This window comes from Chelonoidis abingdonii, chromosome 11 (assembly GCF_003597395.2).
Source record: "Chelonoidis abingdonii isolate Lonesome George chromosome 11, CheloAbing_2.0, whole genome shotgun sequence".
NCBI lineage: Eukaryota > Metazoa > Chordata > Testudines > Testudinidae > Chelonoidis > Chelonoidis abingdonii.
Window position 1 is genome coordinate 5,671,202 of NC_133779.1, and position 16,679 is coordinate 5,687,880.

The 16,679-nt window shown below is 62.1% G+C and overlaps 2 protein-coding genes across 2 annotated transcripts in view; one reads left to right on the forward strand and one right to left on the reverse strand.

The window, feature by feature from the left end:
* The window catches only part of LOC116835259 (uncharacterized), a 5,212-nt gene extending 3,412 nt beyond the window's left edge, over positions 1 to 1,800 (forward strand). Inside the window, exon 2 of the mRNA XM_075070502.1 lies at positions 675 to 1,800. Within this exon, the coding sequence (XP_074926603.1) occupies positions 675 to 1,319 (645 nt within the window). The 3' untranslated portion in view covers positions 1,320 to 1,800. The remainder of the gene's footprint in view (positions 1 to 674) is intronic.
* A 3,865-nt stretch (positions 1,801 to 5,665) lies between these two features.
* The window catches only part of DMWD (DM1 locus, WD repeat containing), an 11,665-nt gene continuing 651 nt past the window's right edge, over positions 5,666 to 16,679 (reverse strand). The window contains exons 2-5 of the mRNA XM_032797957.1: positions 16,571 to 16,675; positions 13,727 to 13,909; positions 11,575 to 12,840; positions 5,666 to 7,350 (exon numbers count right to left, since the gene is read on the reverse strand). Of these exons, the coding sequence (XP_032653848.1) occupies positions 7,303 to 7,350; positions 11,575 to 12,840; positions 13,727 to 13,909; positions 16,571 to 16,675 (1,602 nt within the window). The 3' untranslated portion in view covers positions 5,666 to 7,302. The remainder of the gene's footprint in view (positions 7,351 to 11,574; positions 12,841 to 13,726; positions 13,910 to 16,570; positions 16,676 to 16,679) is intronic.

Here is a 16,679-nt window from a genome sequence, read left to right on the forward strand (position 1 = left end):
CCCAGCTCCTCACCTGCCCTGCCCCCTGCCTGGCTCCTCACCTGCCCGGCTCTGTGCCCAACTCTGTGCCCCCTTCCCTGCTTTGTGCCTTGCTCTGTGCCTGCCCTGCCCAGCTCCACCTTTGGGGCTCAGGCTGGGGTTTGGTTTAAAGCCAACTTGTGCTGGTGGGAGCTGCAATCTGACCCTGCTTGCCCCCCGGGGCCCCACCTGCTTTAACTTTTGGCTTAAGGTGCTTTCCTGCCCCCGGACCTGCCTCCTCTGACTAACCCCATGTGTTACCGTTTGCTGCTCCCACGTGAGCTCCAGCCCCCTCTAGTGTGACCCCCCCTCCATCCGGGCCCCCCAGGGCTCCCCCCAGCAAGCCCCAGGAGGCACCCGCTGACAGCCCTGCTTGGCCTCCGTGGGACGGGTGTTTATAGAGAACATGCCACATTGTGGGAAGCGGGCGAGGGCCCGTCTAGGGGCACCAGCTCCCATCTAGCCCCAAGGTGTGGACCGGCTGGCTTGGGGTGGCAGGGAATATGGGACATTGGGCTTTTCCCTTCTAGGGGCGCTGGCTCTTATCTGGCCCCATGGCGGGGAGCGGTTGGCTCAGAGGGGTGGGGAATGGGAATAATGAGCCGGGGACTGGGGGGAAGCCGCTGAGCAGCCCCCCATCCCCCTCTGCCTGCTAGGGGGTGCCCTTGCTGACGGTGCATTTCCCTCGCAGGTACCTAGGCCCTGCATCACCAAGGCGGGATACCTGCTCCTTTGTACCGGCGGCTTTGGGCTGGCAGCGCCCAGCCAGGACCTGGGGGAGCCGTCCTGAGCGAGGCCGGGCGCTCGCCCCGCTGCCCCCGCCTGCCATCCCCGTCACCGCCTGGCCAGCACCGCGGGGGTGCCCAGCAGCTCTCCTCTCCGGGAGGCCTCACACCAGAGCTGGGGACGCCTGGGTGCCAGCACGCCAGCCCCCCGGGCCCCTTCCCACCCGGAGCCAGGCTGTGTGGCTTGAGCCCCTCCTGCCATCAGGGGACCATCTCTCCAGTTGCCTCCTGGGCCTGCCCTGGCCCTGGGTGTGTCTGCTCCTGCCTGCCAGCCCTCTGGCCTCCCCACTGCAGACCCTGGCCAGCCCCCTCTGCGTGGGACAGCCAGCCCATGCCCTGCCCAGCCCCAGCGCCACTCCCTCCCACAGAGCCACCCCACGGCCTTGTTCGTCAGCTGGGGAAACTGAGGCAGAGCGAGAGGAAGAGAGGCACCTAAGGATGCACAGTGAATCAGGGGCAGAACTGACAAATGAACCCAGGAGTCCTGGCTCCCAGCCACCCCTCCCCCTGCTCTAACCACTACACCCCACTCTCCTCCCAGAGCTGGGGATCGAACCCAGGAGTCCTGGCTCCCAGCCCCCACTTGCTGTAACCACTACACCCCACTCCCCTCCCAGAGCTGGGGCTAGAACCCAGGAGTCCTGGCTCCCAGGCCCACCGCCCCTTGCTCTAATCACTACACCCCACTCCCCTCCCAGAGCTGGGGCTAGAACCCAGGAGTCCTGGCTCCCAGCACTCCTACCCCAACCACTAGCCCCCAGATCGTTCGAAAAGGCATGTCACTTTGGAAGTAACCCCAGTCCCTGGGGGGGTGAAGTGATGGTTATGCCAGGGGGTGGTGCCAGGCTGGGCAGCCCGCTACCCCCCCGCCCCCGCAGGCTCTCAGAAAGCCCCACGGCACCGCTCCCAGCTCCCTTTGCCCCAGTGATTCTGGGTCCTTGGAACCGGCCGTGCCCCCCGCCCCCAGCTCCATGGGGAAGGGGAGGGGCCCAGCGGAGGGGCCGGGCTTGACCGTGAGAGACGGCAGCCGAGGGAGCCCATGGAGTTGCCCGTCCTTGCCCGCACAGGCTGCAAGGTGGCAAAGCGGTGGGTGGCTGCTGCCGGGTGCCCTCTCCCCCCCCCACAGCGCCACCCCGGTGTTTGTGCGCAAGCTCGGCCAGTCGGGGGAGGGGGGGTGCTGGACTGAGTGCCCGCGCTCAGCACCAGGGCCCCCAGCAGGTGCCAGCCCCGGGATGGCCGTTACAGCAAGAGCTTGACGTACAGTGCGGGGGGAGCTGGGATCTGGGGGCCCCACTCAGCAGCGGACGCAAGCAGGTGCCAACCCCAAGCCCTGTTCAGCAGGCTCTGGCCCGTTCGGGGGGGTGGCACTGGACTGAGGGGCCCCGCTCAGCACGGGCCCCAGGAGTGCCCAGCTCCGAGCCCGTTCAGCAGAGCTCTGCGTCGGGGGGGACTAAGGGGCCCCGTCAGCGGCAGGGACCCAGTGGGTGCCAGCCGGGCACAGGAGGGTGCACGCGCATTAAGGCGTGAATTATGCTGCTAAATCATTATCCCTGCTGGTCCACGTTCCGCGATGGGGGACAGTGACCCCTGCAATACCCAGGAGTAATTTATTTCTAGTGTTGGCATCGGCCCCTCCCAGGCATCCAGCCGCAGCCCACTGGTTCCCTGCCCCCCACAGCACCCTTCTCATTGCAACACACTGGAGGGCTCTGGTGGGAGGATCCGCGGAGCCCAAGGCAGTTTTGCACTTTGACCTGTTATTGTATAGCCGACCTCGCTGCCCCCCCCCCCCCCCCCCCACGTATTTATTGGCTCTTGGTGCCAGCTGGGCCCAGGGGTCGGCGGTGGGATGAGGGCCCCGGCCAGGAGGCTTTGTCTGAATTGTGGAGAGGAAATAAAGAAGCCGAATTGGTCCCGGGGGGTGCCAGCCTCGTGTGTGAGCATGGGGGGGGCTGGGAGCAGCGCCGCCCACCCCAGCACCAATGGGGGGAGCTGAGCCTGGGGCGCCCCCGCCTGGCTGGAGGGATCTGCCATGGTGGCCGGAATGATAGGCTGGGGATTTGGGCCCCACATGGCCTCTGTTGGCCAGTCACTGGGGGGGTGGGGGCTCGGCGACTGTCCCACCGGGCCCCTCTGGCTGGCCCAGGAGCGCCCCCTCCTGGCTGAGCGCGATGCTGCTGCTGTGCCCCCTGGGGCCCAACCCCACTGGGGCCGAGCTCCCCCCTGCTGGGGGGGGGGGGAGTACGCTCAAAGGGGCCCAGCAGGCTGACCAAACAAGTGCCCCCCAGTGGGGATGCTGGGGCTTTACCCACAGGCCAAATGCAGCCTGGTGGAGGTTGGGCCAGGGTGTGGGGAACAGGCCAGCAAGGGGCACTCGCGCCCCTGCCCCCAGCCAGGCAGAGGGATGGGGGGTGGAGGGTGGGGCAGGCAACAGGCATCAGGGCCAGGCCCATGGGCAGCGGGCACCAGCCAGGAGCTGAGAGACACAGGAATGGCCCAAGTGCACACACTGAACCCTCCCTCACACCCGGCCACCCCAATACCTCCCCCCCAGCTCCACTCCCGATGCCCACCCCATGCCCCTGCAATAGCCACCCTCCCACCAGGCACCCGCTCACTGCCCCCCAACACCCACCTCCCCATCCCCCTTGCCCCACACACACCCATCCTCCCAGCACGCACCCACCCATCCCTCTCGCCCCATGCACCTGCTGACCCATCCCCCTTGCCCCATGCACACCCACTCACCCCCCCCCACGCACACCCACCATCCCCCTGTACACCCACTCACCATCCCCCTTGCCCCCACACACAGACTGGTCACATCACCCCTCGCCCTGCCTGGCCCAGGCTACTAAGCCCACGGTCAGGCTCCAGGGCGGGGGTGGGGGTGAGCCCAAGCCCAGGGGCGCCCTGCAGGAGCAGCTGCCCCACTGAGCCCCAGCAAACAGCCACTGCCGTGCAGCCCAGCTGGGACGGACCCCACTGCTAGCCCCATGCAGTGAGAACTGGGCTAGCAGGAGGCTGCGGATCGGGAGAGAGGGGCACCAGCAGGGCTGGGGAGGAGCCCAGGGCTGGGCTAGGAGGGGGCTGCAGGTTGGGAGTGAGGGGCAGCTGCAGGGCTGGGCTGGCAGGGGGCACCAGGTTGGGAGGGGCACCGGCAGCACTGGCGGGGGGCAGGGGCCAGGGGCCAGGACACACACTGTCCCTGTACCAAGCCGTTTCACCCAGAGGCCTGGCTGAACCCAGACAGTTTCACTGCCCGGCCTGGCCCAGCAGGTCATGTTGCTCTGTGACTGTTACAGCAGCTGCTGTCTTCCACCCCAGAGGTGGCTGCATCTCAGTGGCCAGGGCAGAGATCCCTACGCATTGCCCTACCACTGAGAAACCCCCCCTAGATTCATTTTGCGATTCCAAAGCCCAGCAGAGACCCTGGCCTGGGACTTAGAGGCAGGTCCGATTCCTACCCTGAGCCCGCACGGAAAGTCCCTGCTCAGCTCCCCCAGTCACCCTGGCCAGGTTGCAGCCAGCAGGGGGTTGAAAGCCAGTTAAGTTCAGCTGGTGCCAAGCCCGCTGTGCCCCCCACGACTACTTCCCAGCTGGACACAATGGCTGTTTATGCCAGTGCTGGCTGCTCTGCTGGAAATGGCACTGAGCTTGTTCCCACCCTGGACCTGCTCACTCCACAGCAACTGCAGCTAACCTAGTGCAAGAGGGTGGCCAGTCCCTGCCACCTGTTCAGTCAGAGCTCAGGGGTGGGGATGCCAACAGGGCCCCAATCTTGGTTGCTGCATCTGGGCAGCAACAGGGCCCTGATCTCGGTCACTGTGTGTCTGGGCAGCACCTGGCCTGATGGTGCCCTGATCTCGGTCACTGTGTGTTGGGGCAGCACCTGGTGCGACAGGGCCCTGACCTCAGTCACTGTGTGTCTGGGCAGTGCCCGGCTCGATAGGGCCCCGATCTTGGTCACTGTGTGTCTGGGCAGTGCCCGGCTCGATGGGGCCCTGATCTCGGTCACTGTGTGTCGGGGCAGCGCCTGGTGCGACAGGGCCCTGATCTCGGTCATTGTGTGTCTGGGCAGTGCCTGGCCCGATGGTGCCCTGATCTTGTCCACTTGTGTCTGGCCAGGCCTGGCGCCATGGGCGCCTGATCTCGGCAGTGTGTCTGCAGCGCCATTGTCACAGCTATCTCGATCATTGTTGGTGTTCTTTGGGGCAGCGCCTGGCGCGAAACAGGGGCCCTGATCTGGATCACTGTGTGTCTGGCAGCCCTGGCCACAGGCCCTATCTCGGTCATTGTGTGTTCTGGGCCGCATGGCACGAAGGGCCCTGACCTCGTCATGGTGTGTCTGGGCAGTGCCTGGCGCTACAGGGCCCTGATCTCGGTCACTGTGTGTCTGGGCAGCGCCTGGCGCGACAGGGCCCTGATCTCGATCATTGTGTGTCTGGGCAGTGCCTGGCGCGACAGGGCCCTGATCTCGATCATTGTGTGTCTGGGCAGTGCCTGGCGCTACAGGGCCCTGATCTCAATCATTGTGTGTCTGGGCAGTGCCTGGCGCTACAGGGCCCTGATCTCGATCATTGTGTGTCTGGGCAGTGCCTGGCGCGACAAGGCCCAGAGCTTGTCACTGTGTCTGTTTAGTACCCAGCCCAAGGGGCCCTGATCCTGGTTGAAGACACAAAGCGAATTATTTTAAATAGCCAGGTGGTTGGATGGGCCCAGCCTGCCCCACCATGCTACCAGGAGAGGAGCTGGAGCTGGGGCTGCGCCTGCTACGGCTGCCAGGCTGGCCCTGTCCTAGCCCCCCAGGCAGCGCAGAGCGCAGCTGGAGGCACACACAGAGCAGAGGCAGGGGGCAGTGGTGTGAAAATCGTTTCTTTAGTATAAATAAGAACTTGCAGAACCGCAGCTCCATAACTTAGACATTCAGCCACAAGGGGAACAGACGGCAGAGGGGTCCCCACTCCCTATGGCCCCTGCCCCCCACCTGGGGGAGTCCAGTGGGCAGGTGCCCCCAAGGCCAGCAGTAGTAGGGCCCCAGGGTGCCTGCAGAGCCTCAGAGGGCTGCCTGTGGGGGAGGGGGCTAGAGGGCACAGGTGAGTGGCCATGGGGGGGGACACCAAGGCTAATACTGTTCTTTGCGCTGACCGGGCTCTCCCAGGGCCCACACTGGGTGTACGACGAGCAGGGGCGAGGCCAAGCCAAGCCACAGGAATTCACAGGGTGTTTGGGTCAGCTCCCGGGGGGGAGGGGGGGCCGGGGGGGGCACCTGCTCCAGTGGTGAGGAGTTCCCCAGGCCCAGCCCAGCGAAAGGTGCACCTCCTGCCAGCCTTCCCACAGCGGTGGGGGCCGCGGCTGTTGCTCAGGCAGCTGGGGCCAAGTCCCTCCCCCCCACGTGAGCCCAGGGGGGCCATTCTCAGGGAGAGGATCTCAGTACAACACACGGGCACCCACCGCTGGAGCTCACGGCCAAGGCTTTAGAGTCGAGAGGGTCGGCACTGTGGCCAGCTGCAGGAAGAAGGGGCTGGCAGCCAGGCAGCGCCGTGAGCGCCCACAGCTCCAGGGAGCCTAGCGAGAGCCAAGGTGCGTGGCAGCGCCCTTCTCCATGGGGAGGCCGGGTACTGCCGACGACGGCTCCCCTCTCTGCCCAGGCACAGGGCAGATGCCCAGAACGGGTACAACGCAGGGTGTTGGCACAGCAGCCTGGGAGTTTCTCCAGCTCTTTGGGGGTTGTTCACATGCAGGAGAGGAGGAGAGATTTGCCAACTGGCTGCCCTCTGGGCACCTTTCCACTCAGCCCTGCTGCCTCTGGGTCTGGGGATCAGTAGCAGTAGTGGGCGCAGAGGCCTTGCAGGGTGAGGACGGATGGATGGACGGACAGACAGGCAGGCAGGCAGGCTCCCCCTCAGCTGGGCCACCAGAGCGAGCGCTGGCTCAGGACAAAGCCCAGCCTGCCCGCAAGGGATCTGGGACAGCAGCAGGTGGTGCCAGGGACGCCGGCGGTAGCTTGTGACCACGTAGGGGCAGGATGCCAGGTCTCCAAGACTGTGTAAGCTCCAGGGTAGGCGTCCCTTGGCAGAGGAAGTGCAGGTAGTGCCGGCCTGTAGAGGCCCTTCTGGCCACTCCAGAGTGTTTTGAGGAAACCGAGGCAGCAGAAAGCGCCCCCACCCCGGGCCGCTCGCAGCTCCTGCACTCCAGGCTGTTGTGCAAAGTGAGGGCTCTGGGGAGACCGGCTCTGCTCCCATCACTCCAGAGCTGAAGTTCCATAACGCTTTAAACAGGGGGCCATTAATACGTTAAGGGAGGGGGTGGCCCGGGCTGGCGGAGGGACCTGTGCTCTGTAGACAGGGATCTATATATTAAACCTCTGTTAGCGGCTCACCACCACGGGAAGCGTCTGGCCACGCAGCGTCAATTAGCGTTAAATAACGAGGGCCTGGAGTCTGGGCAGTGCCAGGTGGCCAGGCTGGCATCGAGTGAGAGGCGGGCACTCCCAGGGTTATACCACAGTGCCGCTGGGCGAGCTGCCGTTCTGAGAGGTGAGGTTCTGAAAGGGAATGGGGAGATGGTTAGAACTTGGGGGGCGGAACAGACACCCCACACTAACAGTCAGGGATGGGAGGCTGCAAAGGGGCAAACCCAGCCCCACAAGTCAGGACTTCACACCTCCCCAGTCCCAGGACTCCAGGCCAATGCCCTGTTGCCAGGGACTGAAACACAGGCACCGACCAGGGCTTGGCCTGGCAAAGGGATCGAGGTACCAAACGCCCCCCAGACTAACAGCAACTAGGCACCGAACCACCCTGGAGGATCTGGGCCCAACCTCACTGATTCCCTTTGCAGTGGCTAGAGCCAAGGGGGGGCCGATCCCTGCGCCTAAGTCCTGGCCCTGGCCCAGAACAGCAGACCTCTGCTAGCCCAGCCCATCACAGACCCGCTCCCCTTCCCCCAATGCTGGGGGTGGTGGCCAGGGGCAGAGCTTTATCTGGGTACTATGGTGGTTCCAGCTGTGAGTTCTTTGGGGTGGGAACTCTCTTTCCCTGCAGCCAACACAACCCCCCTGCACACACACACACCTCAATCTCTGTCAGGGACTGTGCAGCACCTGGACAATGCCCACCCCCCATCCTTGTCAGTGTCTACACAGTACCTGGCACTACATCCCCCGACGCCCCCTAGCACAACGCCTCCCCACAGCAGGGGCTGCGCAGAACACCCCTCTCCCCTGCAATCTGTGTCAGGTCTGTGCAGCACTTGACAACAACAATCCATCTCAAAGTGCTTTACAAAGGAAGACAGCATCATTAGCCACACTGCACAGATGTGGAAACTGAGGCACAGGGTGGGGATGTATCTTGCACAAGGGCACCCAGGAGCAAAGCCCACAGCCCCCACCCAGTGGTATGAAGGCGATGGGGGCCATGCGGGTGGCCCTGATGCGGGGGCAGAACTTTCGTTACTGGAGACGACAGGTAAGACCGAGAGCGCCTCGCTCCTCTCGCCGAACCCCGGAGCAACTGTCAGGGCTGGCGACGGGCATCAGATCCCATTGCTTGCCTTTGTTCGCGAGCCCATCTGGAGTCCCAGCACAGCCAGGGACCGGCCGGTGGGGGTGAGGGTGGAGCGCTACAAGGAGCAGGGCTGGATGGAAACTGCCTTCCAAAGCTCTTCTGCTGAACAAGCCCCCACTCTGGTCCCAGACACCCCAAAGCCACTGGAAGCGCCTCTACCGGGGAGGCAGCAGACGCGCCAGCAGCTGTGGCATCTGGGTGAAATCAGGGCTAAGTTGGCAGCTGTGAAGCCCTTGTTTTATTCCCAGGGCAGGGCTCACCAGACCCCCCCCCCCATTCCTGCTAACGGGGCTTGGTCCCCCAGGCCGCCCTGCACATCCAAAGCTTTCTAGCCGCAGGCTCCCGTTGGCACAAGATGTGGGGAGAAGCCAACAACCCCACAGCACAGAGGGGCCAGGCGGCTCCAGAGAGAAGCGGCTGCAGCCCATGGGATTCTGAGCACTACCAAGAGTTCACATAACCCCACCTGCCTGATTCAGAGCCGGTGACCATCTCCTGGACACAGGGCCCCCAGCTCCGAGGGGGGGTCCCAAGGCTTGGGGGGGCAACAAGGAGCTGGTTAAGAATTTCAAGAAGGGCAGCAGAGGGGCCAGGTGCCCCTGGGATCACCCAGCCCCGATGTCCTCACTGACAGCAGAGCCAGGGCGCACAGGCGGGCCCTGCTGAGTTTTAAGCGCATCACTCACCGGTCCTGTATCCCGGCAAAGTCGGTGACGGGCCAGCAGCCTGGCGTGTGAACCCTTTGCTCGCAGGCTACAACCACCACGGAGATGGGTGGAAAGGGAGCCCCAGAGGGGAACACGCTATGCCAGGCTGACTCCCACACGACCGGCGTGAGGGGGTTCCCGCCCAGCACTACGGCTCCAGCGGTGATTTGGGCTGGACAGGAGGTCGGGAGGGTCTGAGTCTTTGCCAGAGCCACCTCCACACGGTGCGAGTGTCAGGCCAGGCTGGGAGGCTCGCTGCCAGCTGCAGTTCAGACGTACACAAAGGGCAGTTGTGTGTTCCTGTCACAGAACCCCAGGGGGCGGCTGTGTCAGTCGGGCGGGGGGGTGGCTGTAGGCATCCCCGATTTCACACCTCTGTGCTCCAAGGCAGCACTTAAAGGATGGGGGGGAGGGCGGAGACATGCCCCTCCAACTGGGGAAACAGGGAAGGGCAAAGTTAACCCCAGGTGCTCGGAAATCAGGAACCTGCCACCCCAAAAATCACAAGATTCGCTTCAACCTCCTAAGATTTTTTTAAATAACCAGGGGTGAGGGGTCATTAGCCTCCTGGTGTCTGAGCCTTTTGGGGGTCCCCTGTTTTCACGTTTGCAACTTTTTCTTCCCAACCACAAGGGCGAGAAACTTACTTTTGTTTTTTAAACGTGATTCTCAGGTCACCAGGAGATGCCGGCAGCCGGGGCTTTAAGAGCGGTTTTAAATCAGGACTAAGAGACCTGCTCTGGCTCCCGCAGGAGCTAATGCTCCTACGGCCTGTGCTACACAGGAGGTCAGGCTAGATGACGGCGCTGGTCCCTTGTGGCCTCAGAATCTATGAAAAGAGGAGATATGGCGAGAGTTGGCACCACGGAGGGGGCACTGCCTGACGCACAGAAAGGCCTGAGAAGACGGTGGAAGAGGGGGGTTCATATTACACCTGAGAATGGGGGGTTAGGACCTTCCCCAGAAGCCTCAGGAAGGCAGAGGGCCCCACTTGTTGGCATGCAGAAGCAGGAAGGGAAACTGACTAGACCCGGAGAGAAACTGACTAGGGTAGCTGCAAAAAGCCAGCTGGCATAGGTGGGGCAGGGAAGTTGATTGGTGACTGGGCTCGAGCGACATGCGGCAGATCTCAGAAATCTGCACCCTACAGGTCATGAAGCTCTTCACCCCGCCCCCCTGCTCTTTCCCCGAAAGATCCATACCCCTGCCAAGCAAGAGTGAAATCACAGCCCTGCCGGGGCTCGATTTGCAGAGCAGTGTCTGCCGACGCCCTCCGGCCCCCAAGACACACGCAGCAGGAGAATCACTGCTCCGATAGAATAGGGCGTGGAGGAAAGCAGCTGGGAGCGGGAAGGCTAACGGTGGGAGAAGTTGAACCCCAAAGTCTCTCCCAGCGCCCCACAGCTGGAGCACCTTTCGACAGAGGATCTCAAAGCGGTTGGCACCCAGCAATCGGACACCTCCCCCAGTGCTTCTGCCGCACTGCCACTCCAACACAGAGTCAATCCGGAGGCAGACAAAGTGATTTGCTCCCAGGGTTGAAAATCAAACCAGCGAGTCAGCGGTAGAGACTGGAGTTACCCAGGGCAGCAGCATCCCTAGAGCGAAGCCTGAGACTCGCTAACAGCTGATTTTGCTAAGAGCTCTAAAATCCACTTGCTCACTCGGCCTGTCTGGAAGATGACTGGGCCCCGTGCAGGGGACGTGCCCCACAGAATCCCCTGGAGGAAGGCCGGGGGAGGTCTGGGTGGTCTGGGCAGCAGACATCCAGGGTGGTCTGGGGAGCGGAGGTGAGTCCAGCCTCGGCATAGCTGGTGGCCATAAGCCAGCCCTAAATATGACTATTCCCCTAGTGAGGACACGCTCAGCTTCCTGCTGCCCCACGTGCTGCGTCCCCACCTCACTGGGTACCGTCGGGAAGGGCAGAGCGGAGAGGGGACCCCTTGCAGCGAGCAAAGTTCGAGCTCAGGGGCCGAGCTGGCCCGTTGGCAGAGGTTTATGTCTAGTTACTCGGCCTTCTGCAGCAGTCAGCCGGGGCAGGGAACAGCTAGAGCCAGATGCTCAGTCCCTGGTCTGAGAGCGGGTCCCCACTCCCCTCCCAGAGTCGGGACTAGACCCCAGGGTCCCAGCCCCTCCCTGCAGTAACCTCTGGTCCCCACTCCCCTCCCAGAGTCGGGACTAGACCCCAGGGGTCCTGACACCCACTTTACACTGGAGCCCTCCCCAATTTCTTAGCTGCTGTGCCAAATGCCCTCCTGAGCAGAACAGCCTTTCCCACTTCCCTCTCCTCCGCCCCAGCTCTGCTCAGAGCGCTGCCCCTGTGTGGTCCCCCAGGCAGGAGCCATTCCCCATGGGCTGCAGGACTCCAGGAGTGCCAGTGGCTTTGGAGGAGCCCGCCAGAGGGGAAGCAGATGCCTCGGCCGCTCTGGGATCAGTAAGTGCAGGCCTCCCCCTTCCCAGGGCAGCCCTGCAGTCCCCGGCGGCTGAACTTACGGCTTTCCCAGGCCTGGCCCAGGTGCAGATGAGCCCCTCTTGGCAGGCGGTGATGATGCAGTCCTCCAGGAAGAGCAGCACCGTCAGCCGCTCGTGGGCGATCTTCTTGCAGACCAGGGGCTCCAGCAGGGGCACCTCATTGATGCGGGGGCAGAGGGCTGTGCCCAGGACTTTGGCCGTGTCCAGCTTGCTCCGGGGCTCCCCGTTGAGCTTGTCGTTGCTCTTGCTGATGTTGCCCAGGCTGTGGTAGCGCTTGTGCTCCTTCTCTGCACTCTTGTCCCGGCGCTCCTGCAGGGTGAGCGTGGCGAACTTGCCGATGCTGAAGGGCACGGTGCTGTCCGTTGCGTGGCTCTTGGCGGTGCCGGTGACGGCCGGGTGGGGCAGGCTGTTGGAGCGCGAGAGCGAGCGGGGCAGGATGGACCCACCGCTGCTGCCCCCCGGCTCCCCAGCCAGGTTGCTCCCACCGCTCACCGAGGAGGGGATGCCGGTGCTGAAGGTGTTGGTGAGAGTCCGGGCCCGGGAGAGCGGGTGGTGGGGGTACAGCACGTCCTCCGTCAGGTCCCACAGGCAGAACTGAGTGTCCTGCCCGGCCGAGCCGAAGCGGTAGGTCACCGAGGGGGAGCTCTTGGTGCTGTGCTTGGAGAGGCGGGACAGGGTGCTGCTAGTTCGCACCCGGTCAAAGTGGGCCGGCTCCTGGGGCTCCTCATCGCTGCCGCTCAGCTCCGGCGGCTCCTCCTCCTCCACGCTGCTGGTATAGGGGTCGAAGGCCACCGCGTTGACCCAGGACTTGTGCCCGTGCCCCCTGGCGATGACCCGGCCCTCGGCGAAGGACCAGACGGTCACCAGGTCGTCCTCGCCGCCGGTGACAACGTAGCGCCCGTCGGGGCTCCAGCAGACGCACAGCAGCCCCCCGAAGTAGCTCTTCATCATACCCTGCAGCAGCATGGAGTCGAAGTGGAAGACGCGGAGGCAGCCGTCCTGGCTGACGCAGGCCAGGTAGCGGCCGTCGGGTGAGAAGGCGAACTCGTTGAGGGCCCCCTCGCCCACCGCCCACTTCACCAGCGGGTTGCGGGCGCTTTTGCTCTTGCAGGTGTAGACGGCAAAGCCCTCGCCCTGCTTGAGGAGAGTATACTGGGGCAAGGCAGAGCCACACGGGTGCTCCACATTGTACAGGTACAGGTGCCCACTGGCATGGGAGGCCAGGAAGAGGCTCTCCGTCTCCGGGATCCACTTCAGGTAGGTCACCTTCGTCTTGTCGATGAGCCGCTGGGGCAATGGGAAACAGACAGCAAGGATCAGATTGAGGAGATCTTCCCTAGGGGGAGCCCCACAGGGTGGGGAGGGGAATTCAGGTCTGGGGCCTGTCCAGGCCTTGGCCGCTCCACTGGGGTTGGTTGGGACAGTGGCTTGTGACGAGGCCTGCTGGGCCCTAGACTGAGAACTCCCCAACTCGTTGCATACAGACCAAGGGACAGATGGCAACTGCGTCCCAAACTGGGCAGGATCTGAACCAGAAACATGCAGGTGGAAGGGCCTGTAGCCTGCTCCCAGCCCTCTGCCTCACCATTAACCCTTCCCAGTGCAAACTGCAGCCTCATTTGAAAACCCCTGCAGCTAAAAAAGAAACATGCAGGAAGATTTTAGCAGCCCCAGGCAGCAGCAGGGGAGTGTTTTGCCAGCTGAGAATCAGGCACAAACCCCCACAGAAATGTACATCACCCATGCAAACAAGAGCAGCTGTGAAGTCCCGCTCCGGTTGCTGCCGCTACCAGGGTTATTTTGGGTAACGGACAGAACATTAACGACCTCAGAAGATGGTTTATAATGACAGGCTCCCCATGAGCGCCCAGTGACCCCTAGAAACACACAGGGCTCAGTAACCAATCAGAGGGAAGAGAATTGCCTCACAGAACCTCCCCCAAACTCTCTCCCAGCCTGACCCTGCTTAACTTGTGAAATGTGACATGGTGCCAGGAGCATGGGAAACCTTGCACTGCTGACTAGCGCCCCCTACTGGCCAGTCTGAGGACTAGCACAGATGGGCTCTGAGGATGGTGACAAGTCACAAGATCCATCGGCTCCAGGGGGGCTGGGCGAAATCCTGCCCGGGCTAAGGAAGGAGCAAAAGGCTCGTTAGCGGCGGGGATCTCACCTCCTCATTGAACAACTTGCTGGTGTCCTTCTTGATGAGATCCAGGTACTGGACCTGGCCGGCGGAAAAGCCCACCAGCAGCGAAATGCTGTCAGCGGCGGCCGTGAACTGGTTGAAGTCATGGCAGGTGGGCTGTGTGCCTTTGTAGATACGCTTGTCGATGGGCTTGTTCAGATCCAGGGACTGGAATTCAACAACACCAGGAGGGGTGAGAAGCCGCTGGCTTTGAAAGAGGAAATGTCAGTTACATCCCCCCCCGTAACCCTACACGCTTTGCAGGAGTGGACTTAGAGCAACGACTCTCAAGCAGGGGTTCGGGGCCACCTGGGAGGCCTCTAGCAGGTTTCAGGGGATCCACCAAGCAGGGTTGGCATAGACTCACTGGGGACGTGGACAGAAAGAGGAAGCCCCGGGTTCTGAGCCCCACCACCTGAAGCCTCAGCAACTTAGCTTTGCTACCCCCTAATGGCAGCCTGGCCTTTCATATGCAGAAAAAGTTGTTGTGGCATAGGTGGGCTGTGGAGTTTTTATAGCATGTTGTGGGGGCGGGAAGAGGGCCTCAGAAAGAAAAAGGTTGAGAACTTGTGATCTAGAGAGCAACTGGGACCCTGAACTGAAGAGGATCCAGCACGCTGCATGGAGAACACACTGCGAGAGCTGGCAGGAACAGAGGACTTCACTGCTGCTCCTGTTCGGGGTAGGATCCCCAAGGGAAGCAACTGAAATCAGTAACCGTTCAGGACAGCTAATCCCCTCCCTCCTGCAGCGCTCTACTGCCAAGGGCCTCAGAGTGTGGACAGACATCGGTTACTGAGGCCCAGACACTAGCTCCCAGGTCAGTACCATCCTGCTGATTGTACAGATGGGGAAATTCAGACAAAGAAGGGAAGTGATTTTTCTCAGTGTCAAGAAGTGACAGAGCCAGTAACAGAATCCAGAAATCCCAACTCTCCGCCCCTTCCTGCTCTAACCACTAGGCCGCTTTCCCCTCCCAGAGCTGGGGGATGGAATACAGGAATCCTGATTCTCAGCTTCTTCCTCCTCTAAGCACTAGACCCCACTTTCCTGCTCAGTCATGACCACTTCTGACGTGCCTGTGACAGGCATTACAACCAGCTTTGCCTAACACATGTCCCCTTCCCAGTCAGCTGTTCAGTCTGCCTTAAGCGGCCAATTGCTCTCACGCTATTTCCATCTGCGTCCCCAGTGATGTTATCACATTGCATTGAAGACTGGAACCGTTTCCTAACTGCTTACACAACCCCTAGAGAGGACCCTAATTACATTTAACCCCCAGGAGGCCTCTCCACAACACTTCCCACCACCCTCTTCAACCCACACAAGATCCCAAACAAGACTTTTAAAGAAGGCCAAACCTTTCCCCTTTCAAGCGGCTCTGCTTTCCCTGCCCCTCCCCTGGGAGAATCGAGAAAGAACTGGCACAGTGAGGGCTCTGACGTGGAAGAGCGCCAGCCGTGTAAGTGCCAGTCTCCACACAGCCTCCCTTAATGGTCCTAGTGATAGATCAAGAACCTCGGTGCTCCCAATTTCACCTAAGATGCTAAATTCAGGTGTACAGTTATCTTATCTGTCTGAAGCACCACGCTCAGCCACCGTCCTGTGTGAGCAGCTAGAGTCCGCCATTAACACAAGCTGCAAACACTCACAAGGATGCTGCATCATTGAATGTACTTTGATTGATCAGGCTCAATAACTGATACCACAGTCTGGCCCCAACTGCCAAGATCTCTCTGGGAATGGGCCCAGTACCCTCACATCTCCAACACCCTTAACGGTCAATTAAAAGCTCAAAGGTCTAAAGTCAGCACGCACACACACACCCCACCTACAATTTGCATCCCAATTGCTGCTGCACAAATATCTGCACTGTAGTGTATGTCAGAAAAGCGCAGTAGAAAGATTCACTGCAGCAACATCCTCGCTACTAAATCTTGTGGAAACGGGGGGATTGGAGAGCAGTGAAGTGGGACACAGCGTGGTTCGGCTGCCTGGCACCCAGCACCAACACAGAATTCGGCAGGGGTTGATTGCATCGCTTGTTTGTGCAGCTGTTTGAAAGCAACAGCATGGGGCTGATGCCTAAAGTGAACAGATGCCTGTCACTGCCACGTTTGGCCTTCACTGAAGCTAAACAGCTCACTCTGTCCTAAACGCTTTCTGCCTGCACCCCTCCCAGTGCAGGGGCACTGAGGCTGCCAAGCACCCCCCGCAGTGGAGGTGCTTCCCTGTCTGGAATCCGACCCCACACGCTCCCATGCGCTTCTGTGGGAGCTTAACCCCCTCTCCTTCCCCGGGGAAGGACCTCCCCCACACACCCCAACCCTCCTCAGGATTCCTGGTTCCATACCTCTCCTCTTTGCCAGGGGTTTCCCTCCCCTCCAGCCTCAGGGTCCCCCTTCATCTACCCCCATCCAGATTCCCTCTGCACTTTGGGGGGCCCTGCTGCTCTCGCTTCCAGAGGGAACCATCTCCCTTCCCTGCGGATCTGCTGATTCCAGCCCCCCAGCCCTAGTTACCAACCCCCCCTACTCCCCCCATTACCAACTTGCTCACCTCAGGCCCCCCAACTTGCCTGCACCCCGTGACCTAAATGCTCCCCCAATCCTTGTACCAGTTACCCCCCCAAGCCCCCCAACATCCGCTTGCTCCCCTGCTCCTCCCAGTCACCTCCCTCTTCTTGACCCCTTCTTCCACCCGTCTAGAAATCGCTCCCCCGCCCCCGATGCTCTGGGCTCCCCCCAACGCCCCGCTACCCCCTCAGCCGGGTCCTCCCACCCCCCCCGGACCCTGCCCATGGGGGGCTCCCGTCCCGCCCCCCCTCACCCGCCTGCTGGCGCGGCCGCCGGGGCCCGGCCCGCAGCCCGAGTAGAAGTAAAGCTCCCGGCCCAGGTTGCAGCAGAGGCGGCTGCGCTCGGCGGGCTCGCCCGGCTCG